General features: G+C 33.0%; 1 protein-coding gene across 2 annotated transcripts in view; it reads right to left on the bottom strand.

Moving 5' to 3' along the window:
- The window catches only part of LOC129750854 (peroxidasin), a 596,804-nt gene that overhangs the window by 218,745 nt on the left and 357,524 nt on the right, over positions 1-20,535 (bottom strand). For both annotated transcript variants that reach the window (XM_055745956.1, XM_055745957.1), the window contains exons 5-6: positions 10,840-11,153; positions 4,672-5,112 (exon numbers count right to left, since the gene is read on the bottom strand). In XM_055745956.1, the coding sequence (XP_055601931.1) occupies positions 4,672-5,112; positions 10,840-11,153 (755 nt within the window). The remainder of the gene's footprint in view (positions 1-4,671; positions 5,113-10,839; positions 11,154-20,535) is intronic.

Raw genomic sequence — 20,535 nt, 5'->3', positions numbered from 1 at the left:
TTAAATGTAATGTGAGTTAGTAGCAATTATAGTGATTAATATGAATCAAAATAGTCAAGTCTGCTATTTAAGGCAATTGAAGGAGAGGAAGAGTAATTTTTTCGATTTTTTATGCTGCTTATAAAGTGGATTTTGAAGCTGGTTAGACGTTGTTTGACGAGTTATGCGAACTTTTTGTCAACTTTAAAGTTCGTTTAACTACTTAAAAATTGAGCTGAAAAGAAGTTATATTAGCATACTCGATTAAGCTGATCAAACCTGATAGAGGAATGTTATCCGAACTTTTGGTTGCTTGGGTCTTAACCATGTGGGGCAAAAAAAAAATTCAGAAAAATCCACAGTTCATGAGTTTTCAAATCTACGATGAAGAATTTCCAAGGCGGTTGTGCAAAATTATTTTTATCAAGTCATTTTGCATCGTAAATTTAAAAATCTGAAAATATAATTGCTTCAAATTTGCAGATACCACTCGAATACAAATCGTTCAATCTGATTTTTATTGAATTAGCCTCAAGAGGAGAAACTAGGAGTTTCATTAGGAAACTTAGGAGTTCTAGGAGCATAGAAGCATAGGTTTACAGTGGCCATATCACTTACCAAAGTGGTTTCCATGCCACATCACCCTTTCCCCCAAAAAATCAGCGTGAGATTGGAGGGATGGCGTACAGCCGGTCTCCGCAAAACAAATCATCACATGTGCTGCACTTTCCTACCTCTATCTACATGGACTTGGCCGGCGTCGTTATTGGTTCATTTAAAAGTAAGAGATCCTCAAAATTGTACAGTGATTTCCATTGCTTGTTCCCAGCAATCTTTCAATTGGTTCATTGTGGAATGCTGATTATCTCGAACCAATCACGGAGTGCAACCATTATGCCATTGGCTGGGAGGGGCCGCAGGTGGACCGTAGTTGATAGCAGGGCCGTAGAAAGAACCGGCTGAAGGGGGGAGGGGGGGGGGGGGGTTTGGCAACAAAAATTTTCCAATAACATTTTTGCTTAAAAATTGCATACAAAAAGAAAAGTAAAAAAAAATTCTTTATAATTATTTATGTTTGAGATATTTTACATTGAAAGTAAGGTACTAGCCGACCCGGTAAACATCGTTTTGTTGTTGATTTAATAAATTTGAACTCCATCTACACCTTCTTCGTACTCCCGATTTTTTTTTTTAAATCGTCCTAAAATTTTTGGAGTTAAGTGTCTCATTTTAGTTGATTTTGTATGGCGACTCCCCTCCCAAGAAAAGTTAGAATCTTAAAACTATTATTCCAACTACTATAAACTATTATTAAAACTTCGGATCCCAAATTTCACTTCATTCCTACCGCCCGCGTATACGTGATTGTGTTACAAAGAAAACGCCTCTATTTTTAAATATAAGATTTATTTTAAATTCTAACTTTCTAAAAAAAAAGTCCAAGAAGTTGATATTTTTATTAGGAGTTTTCTCAAATAAATGTGAGGTTTGAAAAATTCATTTTGAAGAAAAACTTTTTTTATTTACTTAAATTAGAAAGTAATAAGCTTATTCTTTTTAACCACATTATTTATTTATTTATTTTTATTTAGAAATAAAAGTAACAGATTGCGGTTAAAATCAGATTTATTTTCTACTCTTGTAAACTCGATTTATATTAATGATTTTTGTTTAACACTTTGTTTATTGAGAAACTGCATTTTAAATAGTGTTAATAAAGAAAACCTTTAAATTATGTTTTCAGTTGAATTTTAATTTGAAAATAAAGAATCTGGTCATTAGCCACAAATAATAATATATTTCATAATAAGAATCCTGAGAAATTGAAAAAAAAACATAAAAATTTGGGTTTTTAAAAAATCAAAATTATTGTTTATATTTGTAATTTCTTCTGATTATTGTTTCAAACTGACTTTGAATAAATATAAAATTTTAATTTTCTATCTAGAATCAGAGTTAAGAAACTGCGATTGTCTGTAATTTGAATCTTTAATGAACTTTTTACATTGATATTTTAATCTCGATTATAAAACATAACTTCGAGCTGAATCCGAATTTTTAATTTTGATTGGGAATCTGAATACCACCTTTTGAACCTGATTTCGAAATCAGAATTCCGTATTTGAAAAAAATTTTGAATCTAAGTTCCAGATTATAATTCCTATCAATTATGAGCCAAAAAGCGTAATTTGGATCAGAATCCTCAACCAGAAATTCCTTATTTGTACTCTGAGTTTTTAGCTTCCAATGTATAGTTTTTCTTTAGCTATTTATTAAAAATTCAACTTGTGAATCTGAATGAAAATTGCGAATGATGAAATTGTTTCAGAATTTTAAATTCTGGGCTACCATTATGAAACTTTCTTTAGTTACAATTTTACATAAGAATTTGAAGATAAAGTTTCAAATTCAAATCTTAAAATGGTTTGTAATTTTCAACATTTTTTTTTAAATTCCGAAATGATAAGTTTCGAAAATAGAAGTTTGAAATGAAAACCGAGACCCGAATCAGGATTTTTTCCAAATGATGATCCAAACTGAATTTCAGTAATAAAAACTGGAATCCGGAATTATTCTAACCTAAGGATATTTTTCCGCAAGTATGCGGGCCCTGCAAATCTGAAATATTGGCTCCAATATCCGCAAATTCAAAAATTATTGAATAAAAATCAAGTAGAAAAACTCTTGAATTTTATGACTTGAGCACATTTGTTAATTTAAAATCATATTTCAAGCTTTCAAAAACTCGTTCATATTAATTTTGATATACGATAGTTGAACAATTTAGACGCAAAATACATAACTTTATGACTCAATTTAAATTTTTGTTCGATTTTGCAAATAAAGTACAAAAAATCTTGCAAGCTTAGTCTAATGTTATTGAAATTCGTTATTCGAGACAAAATTTCTATCAACAAGAAGAATTTTCATGAAAAACTGGAATTGAATTATTGACTTGGAATAAGATTTCGAGGTTTTTATTTGGGTTCTGAGTCGAAATTGTTACTCTTGAATCATTTTATTCGTTCATCAAAATTTGATAAGGAATTTCTAATTATGAGTTTAGAGAAGAACATTTTGCTTGGCATTTTTGAACCCTCATGGAGGGGGTTTAACCCCCGAAAAAACATAATAGGGTAAGTGAGCCTTAATTTGGCATGCTCCTTATCTTGGCCTGCCAAAATGCATTTTGGTGTTTTTGATGTCAAACATACGCCAAAAAATGAAAAAAAAAATCAAACATAACAGAAAACCGCATATTGCAACATTCTGCATAGCATATCTATCATGATTGCATGTTACAGATTTAGCAAACGATTTTTTTGCTTGATTAATGAACATATTTATGTTATGTTTATGCCATAGTTTGGAACTTATAATAGAAATTATGAATACACAAAAACTGAAATAAACTTGTAATGCTTTTTGACGTAAGATTATAATTTTACATGCAAATATCAATTATAAAAATTGATTGACATTTCGTACTTCCGACTTTTTGAAAACAATACAGAACATTGATGTGCTTCCTTCCGGGATATTTTCAATGAATTCGTGGGGGCTGTTGTTGTATTAGTGAGGCAAGTTTTTCCTAGAGACGGCCAATTTAAGGAACTCATAAAGGGCCAAAATTCGGCGCGGGGGCTACAATAAGGAGCATTTCGATCGAAAGTTTGATCAGGTTTATCTTAAATTATCAACCATTTTCAAGCAAGGACATATTTTTACTGCATTTCAGGCTAGTAAGCAATCATATTTGTCGAAGGACTTTTGAAGGTACACATTACAGGTAGACTGCTATCATGGGAAATCTAGTCAACCATGCCTTAGGGGCCAAGATTGGGTACATTCACCCTACCTATAATTTTTTTTTAATATGGAAACGATAAACACAGTGAATAATATCAAGAAAAACTTTAAAAACTCTAACGCCAAACATGGGTCAAATTTCTTTTAGTGATAAATATAAAGATTCCAAAAATTTCGAAAAGTCAAACGACAAATTTTAAATTATATTTTATGTGAGCCCGAGCAAGGCCGGGTAAAATCAGGTAGTGTTGAAATAAAAAAAGTCATGATACAGTACATTACTGGTTCGGGAATCAAAATGATCAGATTTTAAACGAAATAATATTGTATGGAGCTTCTCATTGTACCGTAAGGGTTTGCTAATTGTTGCGATTTAGAGTCACTACCTTCTTATACCTAAGTCGATAGTACGGATCGTTTTTCAGCTCCATGCACGATTGTATCTAGACAATATTCCCACTTTATTTGCGGCATCTCGAATGGAGAAGTTAGGGTTGCGCTTGAAAGGGCTAGTCTCTCTTCTGTTCTTCACTGTGACTTTATTCAATTTTTAACCGATTATTGAGTTTCTAGTGGAAATAAGTAAAAATAAAACAAGTAAAAAAAAGATATCATGGTCTAATTAGCCCTCGAAATTAACTTTTACCCCAGCAGCAATGGAGCATTTTCGAATGTCCAAATTCCTTAAAATATGTGACCGATAATTCAAGACAAACATCCACCGGACAACCGGGGTTCTCGAGAGCCCTAGGCCTAGGCTCAACATGAACCGAAATTGGCCCCGAAAACCAGCCCGGATGGCAAAGCAAATAAAATGTAAATACTGACCCCACAAATTCGTATTCCTACTAGGAAGCTAACTGCTTGGGTTGGTATACGTACCGGTAACGATGCAGTGCAGCACGATGGCCTCACCCTCGGCCAGGGCAATTTCCGGCGGCGGTGTCTGGATGAACTTCGGTGCTTCGGCTTCCGTTTCGATTACCTCATTGTTGACCACCATCCGGGCCGACCGGGACATCGTGTGGCCCATGTTGTTTTTGGCCATGCATTCGTAGTGTCCGGCATCGGCCAGTGTGACCTCGTCGATCCGAAGGGTCCCATCGGGCAGCAAACTGACCCGGGTATCCAGTAGTCCACCATCCAGTTGCTGTTGTTGTTGTTGGTTTGGCGCCGCCGAAATTGAACCCGCGCGCAGTTCGCTCTCGTTCAGCATCCACACAATTTCCGGCCTCGGATCGCCGATGGCTTTGCACGTAAACACTGCCGTCTGGCCGAGGCTTATCTCGATATCCTTCGGTTGGGCCACAATCTCCGGTTTGCCTGTTTGTTTGTGATGGCGATGGCAATGGTTGTTCCAAGAAAACGGGGAGAGAGCAAAATAATCGATGTGGTCAAATCGAATTTTAAAAAGGAGGGAATCTGGGGGTTATTTGTTTCAGATTTTGATACATTTTCAGAGCAAACAGGCCCTAATCTATGGATTAGAAATAATAACAATCATAATAATCATAAAAGCAAGGTTTTAACTATAGCATACATTTTAATTTTTTTGGTTTTTTCTAAACATTTTTCTTCTCACGCATTGAAACATACAAAATGGCGGAAAAAAACATGCGTGTAAAAATGCACAATTAGTTTTATATGTCTTTCTTCTTGTGGTGGTTAGACCAATCGGAGCGTGATCTGGCGAACGTAGGGTGCCCGAGAGATTGGAGAACGGTTGCCATGGACCGAGTGAATTTTAGAAATTATTTTCGTCAAGTTATGTCGTGAGACGGAATACTATGTAAAATAAAAAAAAAATAAAAATATCTTTCTTCTATCCATTATTACTTTTTTATCGTAGCTCGTATCGCCAACTATCTTCATTGGAAATGTGTGAATTTGCATTGGAATCAAGAAAATCGAATTTGTAGATCAATCGGTGCATGTGCATGATAAATACATCCGAAAATGTGAATTTTGCAGTTTAGCTAGAAGCAATGAGGTATGGGCGGTCCTATATCCCTCCAGGGATAGCAATGACTGGCCTTCTCGTATAAAAGACGTGTTTGCGATGTGAAGCTCACTTCACACATAACTCCCATAAAGTTTACTGCTGTGGATGACAATCAGCAAGAATGAAAGGTCAAAACCACTCTTCTTGTGCTCCAGACTGGTCATTAACGAAGCCTAAAGTACCTGCCAAAAGTTTTGTAGTTTATCACGAAATACCGTTAAGCCGAAAACACTGTGTTTTTGCCAGATCTGGCGTCAGCCTGCTCCGCAAAGTGACCGTAGGGGCTGCATGTAAAAATGTTACTTTGATTAATAAGCCCACCTCATGGTCCCAGTCGCGTTCCATCGACAATTTCCTGGCAAACCACTAGCGTAAGATCTATTCCTATCATTTTGTGGCGAAAATTAGAAAAAATTGATCAATGAACCGACGACACGTGGAGCTAAAAACAAGCCAATACGCTTGATTTTGTCCGCCATTCTGAATGTTTTAGTTAACTGCCGGAACGTCATAATTTCCGTTCAAATGTGCTGGCCTAAGTTCACTCTAATATTTAAAAAAGAAATTGAAAGATAAATATGAGATCCGGAGATAACTATCTGTTTTTAAATTGAACCATGCAAATTTTCTAGTTTTAAGTATACTGCCGTTCCAAACAAGATAATCCCATGTAGTGCTTTGCTACATCTTTCAGAAATAAATAAACTTTTGAAAATTATTCCATTTTTTTGTAGACAAAATTTTCAAACAAATTACAACATAATTCAAAGCAACCACTTTAAATTAAGAGCTATAGCTGGAATATCGAATTGTAATACAAAGTTGATTTAGTATTATCTCCTCAAATAAGATCTCGAAACTTGTTTATAAAATCTAAAATTATTACTCTGTTTTCATAAGGTTTATTAGTTCTTAGTAATGCCAAAATGTATGTGTTTGAGTATAATCACGCCATGCAACAGTAGTAGCAAGGTTACTAGATCACAAGGTTCTCTGACTTTCTCAGTAAGTAGGCGAGGCGATCGCGGTGAGGTTCAGTGAGTTTGTTTGTCAACATCGGAAAATTTGTTCGAGCTGAAGGCTTTGTTATAGTGTTTTCGTTTATTGGCAGTGGCAACCTAGTTACCCACGAGTTTTGCCCTAACTGCTGTTATTATGTTCGGTTATTAATTCAGAAGTCCACTAGTTTTGCCCGAGATTTGAACCTCAAGCAGGCGGTTGCACCCCGTAAAAGTTGTCAGTGTTGGAGGTAAGCATAAGGGTGAGTATAGCAACCATATATTTGCATCGTTCCGGGTAACGATTCTGTTTGTTTATTCAGAAAAAGTTTTGCCCCGCGCGAGTGGAGATAAACGAAAACGGCATTAGTAAACAAACTCCACGAACTCCATAGTAGCCAAATCAAAATGACTGAATCAGGAGTTTCTCATATCGTTACACCTCCTAGGTATATATAACCACCTTGAGTAGTATTAAGACAGAGAAAAACATCGCAAAACATCAAAGTCAGATCCATCCGAAAGTGATCTAAAAATCTGCATCTTTCAGATGGATAATGTTCAACTGCTCGAACAGAAGCTTTTTTATGCTCAGCTGATAATACTAACACAAAATGTACTTGTGTGTTTCATATGAATAGGAAATGTTTTTGGATTATATTTTGTTCTCTTGTTCGACACTTTTTGTGAAACACACATTTGGTCCTTCGAGCCGGATGACCGTCCGGAAAGTTGTTCCGGAACATAAATTGGACATTAAGAAGTTTTAAGTGAAGTTTGGACTTTGCTCGACAGCAGCAAAAGTGTGAACCATTTTGTGGTCACAAAATCACCTTCGCAGTACTGAACATTGTTATTGCGAACATTCAAAGTGCATCTATCGGGACGACAACTACGTTTGGCTTGGATGCAATTAAATGCATCGGACAAAGTGTCAGCCATCACGATATCAATTCTTCTTGATACCTGGAGAATATTAGCGAAGTGAAGCCATACCTGAAGCTGATCGGTCAGCAACGCAGCAGAGATCAGCTGATTCTACATCCAGCAAACGACACTCAACGGCTGAAGGAGCAGTTTTTCGAAAGTTGTATTAGGAAGTATTACTGGCTTGATGCATGAGGCCAAAGAAAGTGCTATCTCAATAAAGAATTGATTGTGAATTGAATCTTTTAGTTGCATGAAGTGTGTGCCCTGTCCGTTAACTACAAATTGGTCTTAGTATTCTTTTTTCATTTTACTTTGCCATTTTTCATTGATTGTGCCTTCGCTGCTGTCAATATTGGGTTGCTAGTCTCGGTAATTCGCGTCGCAATCGGATGGAACGTTGAGTTGATCAAAATCAAGTGCAAATACCATAAGTCAGAAACACATAAGGTGCAAGTCAGAAGCACAGAAGGTGCAAGTCAGATGTTTTGGTCAGAATTGTTCAGTACTGGACGGATTGGGTCCAAGGTGTTGGAATTTGTCGGAAAATCACAAGTTTGTTTGAGAATTTAAGATTGTGTCAGAATTGGAAACTGAGTTCAAGTCTGAGTTTGGAAACTTGTCAGAGTTAAGTCTGAATCAGAATTTTAGTATGTGTCAGAAAAATTGTCAGAATCAAGTCTGAATTTGTCAGAAAATACCAGTTTGTTGAAGTTTGAGTCAGAAAACTTGTCAGAATTAAGTCTGAATCAATTTGTGTCAGAATTCTTAAGTGAATATTGTCGGAAATCTTGTTTGAAACTTATCAGAATTGAGTCTGAGTCTCAAAATAAGCTTGCGTCAGAATTTTTGTCTGAATATTGTCAGAAACCTTGTCTGAAATATTGTCAGAAATTAAGTCAGAAGAAATCGTGTCAGAAATCGAGTCTGAATTCAAATCGTCTGAAACATTGTCAGATATTAAGCCTGTGTCAGAAACAATGTGTCAGTTTAAGGGCTTGTTTGAAAATACAAATCTGAATTCATCAAAAATTTGAAGTTTGTGTCAGCTATTTTAGATTCTGTTTTGGATCAATTCAATGAGTTCAAGGGGGCAAGATTACAAATAGTGTTGCAATGTCGAGAAGTACGCTGAAGGCTTTGCAAAAACGTGAGCGGCAGTTATATGTGATTTTTGATGGTATTGATAGATTCATCTAAACCTATCAGATCGATAGTGATCGGTGCCAGTTAAGCTCAAGGTTGTAAGTGATTAATACTGTGTACAGTGAATTTTTCGAAGTACGGAGCAAGACTGAAATGTTGCTGGACGAAGCGGCCGAGAAAGAGCAGAAAGATTCTGACAGCGAAGTCAGAAGTTTGATGACCGATACTTTGCAATTCGAGGTGACCTCCTTAGACTTCAAGACCATTGTTATCACAACCTTTTTATCTACAAAAAAGCATATTTCTAGAAAATATATGATTTATCAAACAAAATATTTGCAGGCAAGTTTTTTATTTTATACTTTTTAAAAAAAAATTGGGTAAATTTTTAATTTCAAAAAATCAATCCAGCACTGGTTCACTAGATACTTGCTAGATATGATGTTAAGAGATGATTAACTGCATTGGAATACTCATCTCACTTTCAAACTCAAAAATTTATATTAAAGTTTTCATTTCTACACGAATTTCACTTAAGGTTTTTGGAAACAGAAGTTAATTCAATTCATATTTTAGAAACAGTAATTCTTTTTAAAAAATCGCATCGACATTTCCTACTCAGCTTTCATTTTAAAGACAGTGCTTCTGAATATTAGTTATTTTCAAGTAAGAACAAAAATAAGTGAAATGAATTTTACTTTAAAAATTTAAATAATTTTGAGCAGATTTAGCAACGCACACCGGGTCAGCTAGTTTTGAAATAAAACTAGATTTTTTTTCTCTGGTTCTGGCTTTTTATTGTTAACGCAATTTAACTTGTACTTAAAACCTTTTTTGTTATCCAAACATTACCCCGATTATGAAAATATCTTTTTCTGAGATGTCAAGGTTTCAAAGCTGATTTTGGAAAATTTAAGATCTCTTCAATCAATATGTGATGAGTTTTTTTTAACTCTAATTTATAAGATCTTCAATGGTTGAATTAGATCTCTTTAAAAAATTTTAACATTTTTGGAAATATTATAGATTGTTACTATTTTATTCAAATCACATCTTTGAATCGAGAATCAACTCTCTTATAGATTAAAATGAATAATGGTTTCAAAAAAAAAAAAAAACTAAAAGTTCAGCAAAATTTTGTTTACATATTTTCTTTGAACATAAAATTTTTGAATTATTTTCAATTTTGTTATTTAAAAAAGCATATATTTAAACTAATTACAGTTCACTACAAGTTTTTAAAACTCAGAAATGCCCCGTTATACACAATTATTTAAATAGGTTATTTCTAAGCATTTTTACTTTTCATACTAAAAATTATAAGTTAAGTTTTAGAGATTAAAAGTTTTAGTTATCTCTGATACTAGTACATCTTATAGTAATAAATGAATTCAAAGTCAATTAATTGCGAATGCTACATTTTTCTTCATCCAAAATCAACTGAATGTTTTCAAAGTAAAAAATAAACATACCCACAAATTTAATTGAATGCTGGATTTGAATTCCGGACATTAAAACTTCTGGAATCAGTTTCTACAACAATGCAAAATAAATTTCTTTAGCCTGTGTTATTTTTTCTTTTAGCCTAATCTATACATTGACTTATTAATTTGCTCTGTTTGTAATCATTGTTTGTATATCCAAGATGAACTTTTTAAACATTAAGCTAAAGTTTCTAGATAAAATGCTTTTAATTCCGAATTTTAAGATCACGGCTAGGAATTTTTTTTATGTCTTTTTTATAGAGATTTTCAGCTTTCAGCTGGTTCATCTTTTTCGACTAGGAAATTTTCTTTATGTAATCTTGATAAAGAATACCAAAACAGCATTCAAAAAATATTTTAAAGAAAAAAAACGCTTTTAACAGGAAAGGCGAGCCACGTTATCTTCCCCTCTTCAGCAAATCTCGCTGAAAAATGATATTTCACCCAAAACAAAACCATTTGCCAGCCCATAGAAGAAAAACCACAAACTTACTGCAGTGAAAGTCGTCCTCTTCGCTGAGATCGCCCAGCGATTTGCCGGCTAGTGGTTCCGGTACGGCACAACTTCCGGTGATGAGGAGCGGGGGCGTCGGAGGAAGCGACCCACTGACTTGCTGGTCTGGCTGCTGTTGTTGTTGCTGCTGTTCCTGTTCTTGCTGTTGTTTAGTTAGCACCATTTTTCGACGCAACCATAACAGCGAACAGTCGCATTCCAGGGGATTGTCATCCAATCGGAGTCGTCTCAGTGCCTGCAGATTGCCGAACGAACCCTCCGGAATTTGGCGGATTTGGTTGCCGTACAGGAATCTGTGGAGTGTGGGAGAAGATAGAGAAAAAAAAGAAAACAGAACAGAACAGTAGTACATTAGTGTCGGAATGTTGTTGTTTTTGGGCGATAAATGGTTTGAAATGGAACGAGAGAACTTCCTCAACAATTTTCTTTCAAGAATTTTCCATTTTCCTCTAGGTTGACGTCATGATCTATCTTAACAATTTTGGAAAGATTCCTTGGGATAAATTTTAAAACTTAATATTATACCTATTCATTCTTTTTTATTCTTAAAGGTGGGTAGAACCTTAAAATTTTTATTAATTACCAATATTTAAAAAATCTCCATGTATGTATTCTCTTCTGATTTCCTGTGTAATTTCTGGCACAAGGCTTTACCTTACTCGAAAAGTTTGGGTTCTCAAAAAGGCGCCAAGTAATCTAGAGTTATATAATTTCTTAATTTTGTAAAATTTAGATTAATTTAATCATTAACAAAATAATAATAAAAAATATCGATAAACTTGGTCCTATTAGGATTTATTCTTCGGACATATTCAGCGAACTAAGATAATTTAGAAGATCTTTCTGGAACAATAAAAAGCCTTGGATTTTAAGGTCATCTCCAGGAACTGAAAATTATTTTAGTAAAACATTTTGCCGATTTCAAATGTATAAAATTTACCAAAAAACTTTCGTTTTCTTGTTGAAGTCAACTCGGCTGGTCGTATGAAGCTGTCTTTTAATATATTTTTAAATATTTCCGAATTTAATTCGGAATTTTGTTTTAATGAAGGTGTGGTGTTTATCTTACTATGAATATTTTTTTAATTGATTGAATCCGCAAACTCCAATATTTTTCAAATTGAACCATCAGTAAAGGAAGATCCAAAACACACAACAAAAAAGAAACATATTAAAATGTGAAGTGAAAAATGTGTATATTTCGATGCTGAGGAGAAAATTTAAAAAAAACAGGCAAACGGATTTTATGGATGAAAAAATATTCACAGTGAGTTAAACACTACACCTTTGTTATGGCAAAACACGATTTAATTAGGAAATATTCGGAAACATATGAAAAGACAGATTCACACAACCAGCCGAGTTGACGTCAACAAAAACAAAACGAAACTTTTCAGGCAAATTTCATACATTTGGAATCGGCAAAATATTTTACTAAAATACATTTTCAGTTTCTAAAGAATATCCAAAACGGATTGAAACTTTAGATTTATAAAAAAAAAAACATTTTTGCTTAAAAAAGACTGAAAACCGAAATCCCCTAGGAAATATATAAAAATCAACGGAATCAAAAACTGTTTCTTATGCAACAAGTTAATTTGCTAAAAGGGGATTTTTTCACCACAAGTCGAAAATGTATCCAACGAAGCTTGCAAAGTTTGAAAATTACATCTAGCGCTGAAGAAATCGAGTTTTGCATCAAGTTGCATACATATTACACAGTTTTATGCAAATTCAATTAACTCCCTTAAAAATCCATTTATTAGCATTTTAACAAATAACCGCATGAGGACAACCAATCCATCTTCCTGAAAATTTCTGATCAAGTTGATCGTGAACTCTATTTTTTCAAAGAAAAAACAGTATCGATAAAAATTTCGGCTTTTTGATAATATTTTCAGTGTCGAAAAGTTAACTTATCAGCACTGAATTGCATAAAATTTCCTTTCAAATATTTATCTAATCTAATCTTGTCTAATTCGATTTTGAACTGATTTTTTTTTGGTGAAGAGCAATATCAGTTTGAAAAATCCACATAAATAACTAGTTTGCAACTTCTTACTAGAATTAGGATTGGTCGATCTTGGATCGATCTTTCCGAGATCGATCTTTTGAACTCAAATTTCCGATTTTTTGGATCGATTCTTTGGCCTTGGAAAAATCGATTAAATCGGTTTATTTTCGATCCGATCTTTCGATCTTTTGAAGTTATATCTAGATTCAATTTCGTGCAAAATGTTGATTCCTGTACCATACTAAAGACTGCCATACCAATGAAATGGACCAACTTAATAGGTAGCGTTCTCTATTTCTATATCTACTCTTGAGGAGAATCTGAACTTTTATTAAATGAAATAAATGAGAATAATCTGTAATTTCACAGAATTTTTAGCATATTTTTTCACAGATCACAGAATAGTCAAAATTTCACAAAATGCACAGAATTTTCGCATTTGGTACATAGTTTTGAAAATATAAATTTCGATATCACTATCTACCTCATATTTTCGTTCAAATTCATGAAATATTATATCCATTGTTATATAAATTAATTTTTTTCAATAAAATTATCCAAAAACGAGTCCATTTGTGAATATTTGCCTTGACTTTTTTTTATTCATGGCAACAGCATCACAGAAAACCTTCACAGAATTTTGAGGTCAATAAACAAAATTACAGATTTTTATTTGTCATAATCACAGAATTTTTTTTTCGGCAACCTTGTCTTGTAGTCCAAACTCGGTAGAATGCTGTTCAGCATTTAAATGAAACCACAATAAAAAGTATTTCTAGAGAAATACAGCTTTCGATTTTCTATTTGCAGCCTCTACTATTAATGAATATTATACTCGAAAAAATTACATTTGTGACTGAATTGATGCACTGAAAATAGTTTTTACTTAAAATGTAAGTGATCTCTGGAGTACCATGTAAGTATTTTCTGTTTTTGATATGTCATATACACACCACCAAAGTCATGAAAAGTTTAACATTCTGATGTTGAACTTGAAAACATATTTGATATTCAAATGTATGAACTTTCCTGTCGTTTTTCCTATTCACTTCAGCAAAAAAAAGCCCTCAAGCAATACCGCTGTTTAGTAACAATTTAAAAGATCGATCTTGCAGAGATCGATCCTTTTACTTCGATTTTTTAGCTGGATCGATCCTGGAACCATTCAGCTGAATCGATCTTTTCTAGAAGATCGAACAATCCTAACTAGAATGTTTGTTCTTCGTTACGAATTATGATTTTGAAAAGGTCTGCTTTCCGTACAAAAAAAAACAGTGTCAAAAAGTAGACCGTTTCGATGAAATTTTCAAAACATTGTCGAAAAGTGCTAGGGTAAATGATCTTGAGCGGAACCAATTGGCTCAATTCGACGCAACTCAAAACAGTTGACCAAGCGGTATGGATAGGGGTTATATCCGAACGATTTTTTTTTAGTTCAGCGGATAGATCTTGGTTTCTGCTTTCTAATGATGATTTGTAGAATATTTTAGAGTAAACCCTGATAACTCCTGAGCTGTTTTACTGAAGAAAGAATTCTGATCTTGAGCGGAACCATGCTGATCTTGAGCGGAACTAAAATATGATCTTGAGCGGAACCATTTTGTACTGTCAACACTTTTTTAATAGCTATCAACCAAATCTTTGTGTGACTGTGAAAACTTCAATTAAATTTCATCTTTAAAGATATTTTAGTTCAAAAATTGATGTTTTTACGTAAATAATAAAAACTTAGCCTTTCAAAGTTGTTCTAAAAATATCCGTTATTTGTTACTTAAAAAAAATCAATTTTCACTGTGATTCACTGTATCTGTATTCACTGTATTCACTGTATCGTAACCTTATCGAACAACTTTTGAAGGTTACGACAAAGTCAGTAGTACAAAAGAAGGTGCATTAAATTACAGATTTTGCAAATAAAACTGTAAAAAAAACTGACTTTTTGTACTTTTATCAAAAAACTCAGTGATGAATTTCTGTGATGCTAATTCCTTTAATTCCATTTAAAATTTATGATAAATTGCTTCTTTTTTTATATTCTAGTTGGGAAAAATCAGTTAACATTGGAATTCTTATCAAACTTTTGTAATTCGAAGTAAGGAACCTAAATTTAATATTGACCAAAAAGTATAATTTTGGAAATCTATTCAAATTCAAAATTCTGTGAAATCTGTGAATATTTTAAATTTCTGTGCTCAGTGGCACAGATTTTGTGATAAAAATTTGCTCAAAATTCTGTGAAATTACAGATTTTCTTCGATTTCAGCATTCTTGCTCTAAAGAACTTATTCATAGAACAAAGTTTATAATAAATTCCAGTTTCTTATGAATCATGATAAAATTTATTTATATTTAAAAAATATGGAAACATTAAGCATTTAGCTCAATAGATGAAACACTTATTTCCCAAACCGATTTCCATGAGTTCCAGCTCAAATCTAAACATCAAACAGTAGGGAATCGGTTAGGTTTTCAATACCAGGCCACCAACTGAATCGTTAAGTAATTTAAAATATCTAACCAGGTGTGCTTTGCAACACATTTTAGAACTGAAGGAATATGTGTTAAAAATAATTTGAATTTCTGTTTATTGGTGTATCGTTTTCAATTGGAATTTCAACATCAAGAACAACCTTTTTAAACGACAGCTGCTTTCTTAAAATCGAATAGTAATGGCAATGTAGATTGATTCTCATTCTGACTTTACTTTATTGGCTTCATAAGTTCTCGAATTATGCCAAAAAATATGTATGAAAGCCTTCCTCCACCTGACCGTCGTTCCTCTGAAAGAAAGATTCGAAAAACATTTCTTGTACCTCAAAAAATTAAACATTTTGAGTGCCTGGTTTGGTACGCTGTGACACCAATTAAAGTAATCTTTAGTTTTATTCGAACTCAATTTTATATCTTTTCTGTCCCTAAAGCTGATATAATAAGAAAAAAATGTGTTGCTTACATTCAGGGGTAAAACCTGCGTGTGAGATATAAGGCATAAGACAGCGCACCTAGCGGTTTATTTTGAAAGCTAGTAGTTCCGCTCAAGATCAGAGATGGTTCCACTCAAGATCATATTTTACTTTTAAAAACTAAGCGATTAATTTGATATTTTGATGGAAAACTTGTTACAAAAACCCGGATAATGCTTTTTTAAAAAATTTTCTACCATTTTAGTCATTAAGAATCAGTTTATAGCGGCCAAGGGTTACATAAATTGACGTTCAAAGTCAGTGTAGATTGGTGAAAATTGCACCAGAAATGCGTATATTTTTAAAGCTTTTAATAACATTATTTCGTTTTATAAATTTTAGCAAAAATGAAAAAGTTTGTATGAAAAGATCTTTAAAAAGTGTTTTTCAACATTTCGGTAAGATTCATAAATAATCATTGCCTGTATCTTAGGAAAAGTAAATGGTTCCGCTCAAGATCAGATTTCGACTAGTTCCGCTCAAGATCATTTACCCTACTTTTCGACACTGTTTTGATATGGAAAGAAAAAACTACAATGGGTTTCTTCAGGTTGAAAGTCATCAACATTTATGAAAGTTCTTGGAAGTCAACGCCTACTAAAGTTTCAATGGCTCCTAAGAGCTTCCTTTCCTTTCTTGCCTACTTGTGATATTTGGAAGTCAAAGCTTTCAATTTTGTAATATTGGGTTATGCGGGTATATTTCATATGGGGCAGTAACGAGTTGAATTTGTTTTCGAAATTTCTAGAACAAACTTTTTTTTTGTTTTATATTGAAGTCCTATGTCCAGGTTAGATGAAAAATGACGAAAATGCATATGAGACTGTTTTGCGAGTAGGGGCAGGGTAGTCGATAATCTAAAACATATCCATACAGATGCTTGTAATACCATTCACCGTGCATTATAAAATCATCATTTTATATTAACAATAACTTGTTAGAAGACATCTACTAATGTTTTCAAGAAAAATTGACTTTTTTTCACAGAATTTCCTAGTATACGCTGGAAATATACCCTAATGAGCTCACATTTGGCCACAGTACTTGAATACGATTGAGGATTAATCCCTATAAGTTTCATCATGATCATCGAAAAATACCGAAAATTGACTAGTCTAATGTACAAAGCATGCTTGCATACCAACGAAAATAGTTATGAACATTTGGAAGTTTTATATAGAATGGCAATTGAAATTATTAATATCTCCGACGTTAGCTATTAGACTCTTTTGAAAGTGCTACATATTGCAGGTTGATTATTCGAATTTATCGCAAACTATTTTTTGAATTGAATTTTTGGAATAATGAGCATTAAAAAGAAATTTTCATTGTCGTCCTACTTAGTTGAAAGCAAGCAATATGATAATTTCTTCAATTTAAGTTAATAATTTGATAAATTTGTACGACTTTTTACTAAAATCGCACATGAAACAAGTCACACAAGACAAAAATATCATCAAATTTTAATTTTAAAGTGTCAAAAAAGTCTACTGCATATTACTTTGGCTATATATATGTATTGCTAGTCTCATAAGACTGCATCAGGGCATATTTTTCTTATAATTTTGTTGATAATCAATTTTAAGATAAATGCAATTTTATTGAAAATTCCATACATTTGTTAGTTCTTCCCACAACAGTTTTTGGGGTTTCTTTCCAATACATTTAAAGATAGCTTCTATATTTCAAATCATGATTGGTGAGCTAATTTGAATCCTAGCAAGCATTTTTTTCCTAAGTTTTTCAATCATGGATTTAAAATTGTTCATTTAAAATTCACGTGGTTTCTGAAGTAGCATGATGAGGAAACTGGAATCGATCATTGTCTATGTTTGATGGTCGCGTTGAATAAATGTTTATTAGGCGCCGTTTTTTTTGTAAATTTTAGCCAATTAATCAATGTAATTTATTTATATGTGGTTTTTAATTAATTTCAAATCAGATTTGGACAAATTTTAAGAAAAGTCATTCATTATGATTTTGTTTGTTTAAAGAAGAATTTAATACAAAATGGCTATTCGTCTTCATCAAACACCGTGCCATCAACAAGTTTCTGTGGAGCGTGCGTTTTGTGCACTAGTTCTTATTTGAAGCGACTTAACTTTGAAACAAATGTTTATGAAAACATAATTTACCATTCCCAGTTCAAATTTGATTGATTTTTTATATTTTAATTTAATATAATCCAGTTTACTTTCAAATTTTGCGTTTTACTATTTGCATCTTGATTCCAAAAAGAAAATTAATTATTGATCTGAATGTCATAATCTAACAAAGTTGTGGCATAAGAGAGTTTAAAGAACATTCCAAGTTTTGTGGAATCCCAATCTAATTATTTGATATATAGATAAACTACAATAACTGCTATAAGTTTGTTTTGTTGTAAACAAATTTTTTAGTGACGATCTTCTCAACGGAATTTTGATTTTTTCACACTTAGACCCTGATTGTAAATTATGTTTTTTTTTAACTCTACGCAGAACTCTGGACTTGATCTTTGATTTCAAATTTTAGCTTTGAACTTAATGTTCCAATTGTTTCTTGAATCAATTGAATTGTGATTGTGGATTGAACGATTTTGGGTTTTGAATTCACCTGAAAACTTTGGAATTTCAATCGGATATGGCGTTTTGGAATTCACCTTAAAAACTCGAGAATTTTAGAAACTGCATTTTGTTTAGCTTTAATGAATCTTAGGAAGCAATCAATTTCGGATTCAGAATTTCTCAGTTGCTTTGCGAAAATCTAAGTTTGTACTATGAATTAGGTATACAGTCCCACAATCTTTAGTCTCTTAACGTATCATTCCACCACAAAATGTTCGTTTATTCGGATGTTAGAGGACCAAACATCAAGCATTGCATGGATTTCAGTCATTAAATATTCCCTATTTGATTTCAAAGAAGATTTTGTTTTCAATTTTGTTGAAAAATAGCATAATTTACCGAAACAATCAACGATTTTCAAAACCACAATCATTATGCCAAAATTGTAACCCGTAACAATTATTAGTCAAATTGCTCACAATTATTAGTCACATAGCAGTGCATGGCAACACCCGAATATTAACATGGATATCATCAATTTTCTGGCAAACATTCAGGGGCATTCATTCCTAGTATACATTTAAGGGGCATTTGTGTTGAGCTATAGCAACCAAGAAATGTTTTGTTTTGCTAGCAAAAAAGTGACCAATAATTGTGTGGAATTTGGTGGGTGATGTAACAATTATGGGTCACTTTTGTTTAGCTAAATATGATAGAAATTTTGCATTTTATTTGCTCAGTTCCATTTTAAAAATGTAAACTCGTCCTTTGCGCTTATATGAGACCGATTTATTTGGTTGGAATCTATGAAATACTCGCACAAGGGGCTTAACGGTTTAAGATGTCAACCTTCAACATTGAAATTTTATGCGATAGATCAACACATAATAGTTAACGTATGATAAAAATTATTCAAATAGCAGTTTTACTGTTACGAAGCGCACACATAATACTTTCAATGCATTTTGATGCTGTTATCGCTAATCTAAAAATAATAATATGATTCAATTTCATTCAATTCAGCAGATATCAGCTGTTCAAATGTTCGGAGACTAATAACTGTGTGTGACCCATGATTGTGGGGGGATTATACTAAAATACTTAAAGTGTTAAGTGTGTTAAGTGTGATCTTATATAGAAAAATGGAGGTGTTTTCTTTATAACACCATCACGTATAAACGGGCGGTCGGAATGAGGTGAAATTTAGTATCCGAGAGTTTTTCGGGTCGGAGATGGTTTGTATAATAGCCTCAAGAATCTAACTTTTTATGAAAAAGGGGCTCCCCACACAAGATCAACTTTAAATAGGACACAACTTAAACAATTTTATGACGATTTTCATGAAAAAATTTTTCAGTTTACCGGGTCTGCTAGTTAATGTTAATTTCTTATCACAGAACATTTAGACTAAACATATTGTTTTTGGAATGCTCTTAAAATAAATCTAAAATTTTCTTATTAATTTCATAAAACTAAATTTTTGTTGCATTGTTTGCACGTTATACAAATAATGTTCGAAAATCAATTTCCAAATAACCTCTCTGTGCTATTTCAAGGGTTTTCTAAGCTTGTTTGATATTGAAATCGAAAACGGTTTAACAAATAGTTTACAAGGCTCTTTAGAGCAACTGCCTGAAGGCCTTGAAAGCTAAATCCGCCATCACATGTCAACAGTTTTTGTTGAAGCTCAACAAGATTTCAATAATCACTTCCATGCGAGGTAAGTCCATTTTTCCCTGATTTAAGTTCAAACCTCACATATGAATTATGGTACTTCTTTACTTCTTTCATTATTTCTTCTAAAGAAAAAAAAATCAAGGCATGCGACGGAATCCCATTTGAAATTGTTGATCAAAAATCGAGCTGGCTGGATTTTTTTCGATCACGATCATGAGGATTTTTTTAAACTCAAATCAAGCTCGAATCCGCTCACTGACCAGCACGACCAGTTATGAGCATGAGTAAACTTGCTTTAATTGAGTTTGGTGCTCGCTTCATTTTCTTTCGAAGGGATTTGATTTCCTTGCTACCAAGATTTTAAATAACTGTGAGCGAATGCAAGAAAAAGATGAAAAGAAATAAAATCATGATTCGCAGTCTTGGTTTGGAGTCTATCGATAATGTTGATCGATAGACTGAAAAGAAAAATTGA

Source organism: Uranotaenia lowii, chromosome 3 (genome assembly GCF_029784155.1).
Source record: "Uranotaenia lowii strain MFRU-FL chromosome 3, ASM2978415v1, whole genome shotgun sequence".
NCBI classification, from domain to species: domain Eukaryota; kingdom Metazoa; phylum Arthropoda; class Insecta; order Diptera; family Culicidae; genus Uranotaenia; species Uranotaenia lowii.
Note: the sequence above shows the minus strand (reverse complement) of the source record. Positions and strands in the feature narration are given on the sequence as shown.